Source organism: Filicampus tigris, chromosome 6 (assembly GCF_054856515.1).
Source record: "Filicampus tigris isolate MCC_2025a chromosome 6, RoL_Ftig_1.0, whole genome shotgun sequence".
Lineage (NCBI taxonomy): Eukaryota > Metazoa > Chordata > Actinopteri > Syngnathiformes > Syngnathidae > Filicampus > Filicampus tigris.
In genome coordinates this window covers 9,279,128-9,282,498 of record NC_141222.1, presented here as the reverse complement: position 1 = coordinate 9,282,498, position 3,371 = coordinate 9,279,128, and the positions used below count along the sequence as shown (strand labels likewise).

General features: G+C 45.1%; 1 protein-coding gene across 1 annotated transcript; it reads left to right on the top strand.

Moving 5' to 3' along the window:
- The first annotated feature begins 1,102 nt into the window (after nt 1-1,102).
- On the top strand, nt 1,103-3,158 carry lbx1b (ladybird homeobox 1b). The gene is made up of 2 exons (XM_086033925.1): nt 1,103-1,704; nt 2,322-3,158. Exons 1-2 carry the CDS (start codon nt 1,380-1,382, stop codon nt 2,807-2,809), a joined length of 813 nt encoding a protein of 270 aa, XP_085890051.1. The 5' UTR covers nt 1,103-1,379; the 3' UTR covers nt 2,810-3,158.
- Nucleotides 3,159-3,371: the final 213 nt, after the last annotated feature.

Genomic DNA, 3,371 nt, shown 5'->3' with positions numbered 1-3,371 from the left:
CAGATTATTGTTATTTGATTTTGTTTTCCTTTAGCTTCATTTTAATATTTCCTGTGAAAATAAGATAAACAACTATTAGCATTCAGGCAACAAATTTCGGGGGTAATGTTGGAATTAGCACAAACGACACAAATTATTTCATTTACAATAATAATAATAATAATTATAATAATAATAATTATAATAATTCTATCAAATACAGGATATAGTAATAACGAACCTTTGCACCAACACTTGTATTTGCAAATAGAACATCATCCACATTTCTGTTAAAAAAATATATATATTACTATAATAATACACACACTAACCATTAAATTGAACAAATTGGAGAAGAATTAAAACGATGCCATGCATTTTATTTTGTATGTGGGAAAACTTAGATTTGTGATCCTTCGTTAAAATTGCATTTTGCAAACCTGGGATGCCAAACCTGCACGGCGCGGGGACATTTGAGAGAAGATGAAGTATTTCTTGCAAGTAATAAAAAACTACGGCAAGGGGAGGGAAAAAAGAACCCACTGCCTGAGTTATGAGCGGGCTTTGGTGATGCTGAGAGGGCCGCATGCTGCTCTTCTCTGGCGCCCCAGAGGAGGCATCATCAGAGCTGATATATGGCTAGGCTCGACTTTACCTTTACAAAAGAAAGAATCATCCAGCTTTGGTCGAGGGGGGGAAAAATAACATCCTCGTGACTAACTGCGACAACTAAAACAAACCTGTGTCCATTCGTCGAATAATCCAACCTCTCTAGAATACAAAATGAAAGAACGCTAAGTGACGCCAGCTGAAAGTGAACTTTTATGCGTAAAAAGGCTTAAATAGGCTACGGATTGTGATTTCTCTCCCTCTCTCCCGTATGCCCCCATCCCTCCTTCTCCACCTCCCCCTACCCCTCCTCCCCCCTCATTGACTCCACAAAGCTATTCTCGTAAGTCACCACACGACTAAATTAGACCAAAGATGATATGAGTACAACGCATGATAATTCCGCGGGGCTCCTCCTCCTTGCAGCCATGCATCCTAATTAATGGGACACCCCCCAGTCGCAAAAAGCTCCGCGCTGGACTGCAACATAGTCAAAGAGTGAAAGGGAAGAAGGCGAAAGTGCCACTGGAAATAATTGATTAGCTACCAGTCAATGATAACTTGTTAGTAATCGTCAAGTGTTTGAAGCTCGCCATTTTCAGGGAGGCTTCCCGCTGCACCGGACTCCGGCGGAGCACTTTGAAGGCATCCCGTTTTTGGAATAAGATTGCCCACCTCCAGACCACCTCTGTTATGTGACTTTTGCCACTGCACTTCTCCCTGCATAGCCTCACTCGAGTTCAGAGCTGATTTTCCCCACCCCGACCGAGTCCAACTCACCGCCACCAGTGATGACATCCAAAGAAGTGGCCAAATGTGATGCGGGGGAAAACCGGAGGCGAAGCCCGCTGGACCACTTGCCGCCCCCCGCCAACTCCAACAAGCCGCTGACTCCCTTCAGCATCGAGGACATCCTCAACAAGCCGTCCGTGAAGCGAAGTTACACGATTTGTGGCACGGCTCATCTAATCTCGTCCAGCGAGAAGCACCGCGCTTCCAGCCTGCCTCTGGCCAGCCGGGCTTTGCTCACCCAAACCTCGCCGCTGTGCGCCCTGGAAGAGCTGGCCAGCAAAACCTTCAAGGGGCTGGAAGTCAGCGTGCTACAGGCAGCAGAAGGTATGCCTCTCAATATGTTTTTTTAATTTTATTTTATTTTATTTTTTTAATGATGATCATAATACAGTATATATGCAACTCTGGGAAAATATTAAAAGCAAAGGTATCCGATGCCAACAAGTTCAATTAGCCAGAAAGTCCCTCCTTGTTTTTTTAAGTCATCCTATATTTTAATTTTGTCTGATTGCTTATTCTCGCTGTGACCCCCCATCCCATATTGGGGCCTTACACATTTTAATATACACTCACTGGCCACAACATTAGGCACACCTGCACCACCACTGAGGTGCAAGGTAATGGCTCTGCTTGGATTAGTGCTGAGATGTATTAATCGAACAATTGTGGTTGCTGTTTGCAGTGCACCGCACCATATTGAGAGAGATGTTTGAATCAATTTGCTTACATCAAGGAGTCGCAATATTACTAAACACGAGCTCACAGATAAAGACTGCAAAGTGCAACCGCAATAATTGTTAATAATAATTAATAATAATTATATAAGAATAACTAATGCTGCCAAACCATCTGCATGTACCATTTTCCTAATTAGACATGTTTTTTCCTTTTTTTTTTTTTTTTTTTGTCTTGCTCTTTAACGCCGTGCCTTTCCTCTGCAGGCCGAGACGGCATGACCCTCTTCGGCCAGAGAACCACCCCGAAGAAGCGCCGGAAGTCCCGCACCGCCTTCACCAACCATCAAATCTACGAGCTGGAGAAGCGCTTCCTGTACCAGAAGTACTTGTCCCCGGCCGACCGGGACCAGATCGCCCAGCAGCTCGGCCTGACCAACGCGCAGGTCATCACGTGGTTTCAGAACCGCAGGGCCAAGCTAAAGCGGGACCTGGAGGAGATGAAGGCCGACGTGGAGTCGGCTAAGGCCATTGGCCAGGTCCCCTTGGACAAGCTGGCCAAGCTAGCCGACCTGGAGAAATGCGCCAACGGCACGCTAGGCCATCCGCGAGTGGACTCCCCCACGCGGGGAGGCCAGCAGGAGCACGATCTCGGGCAGAAAGTGACGAGGTCCCCGCTGTCGCCTTTCTCAGACCACACAACGAGCAAAGAGTGCTCGGAGGACGAGGACGTGGAGATTGACGTGGATGACTGATGGCGCCAAAAAAAAAAAAACAAAAAAAAAAAAAACAATTTATCCAGAAAAAAGACGATGGACTTACTTGTATAACTTACTGCTTATATTGTGTACCACTTTTCTGAACATGTACCAAAATGTAATTATACTTTTGTATGGGCACACATAGCGGCTAAGCATGGATACACAACATGAAGAAATATGCAGTGGTCATTCACGATGTAACAAACAGTCTTTGCAATCAAAGCAATATGGTCAAAAATGACACGTGTAACTTATTATTATTATGATTGTTTTTTGTTTTTTTTGCAACGCCAACACACGCACACAGGCGCGCGCGCGCGCATACGCACACACACACGCACAAATACACGCATACACACTTGTTATTTTTAATAGGGCCTCACCCACTTATGTTTGGCATGCAAATGCATGATTTGGTTTGTGGTTACTATTTTATTTATTTTACGCCGTCCCCCCCCCCCCGTTTGTCTATTTTTAATTTAAATGTTTTGTGTTTCGTGAGCCAGTGCAGGCTCCCCTCCTCCTTTCAGCTTGTGCCGCAGCGCATGAAGATTGG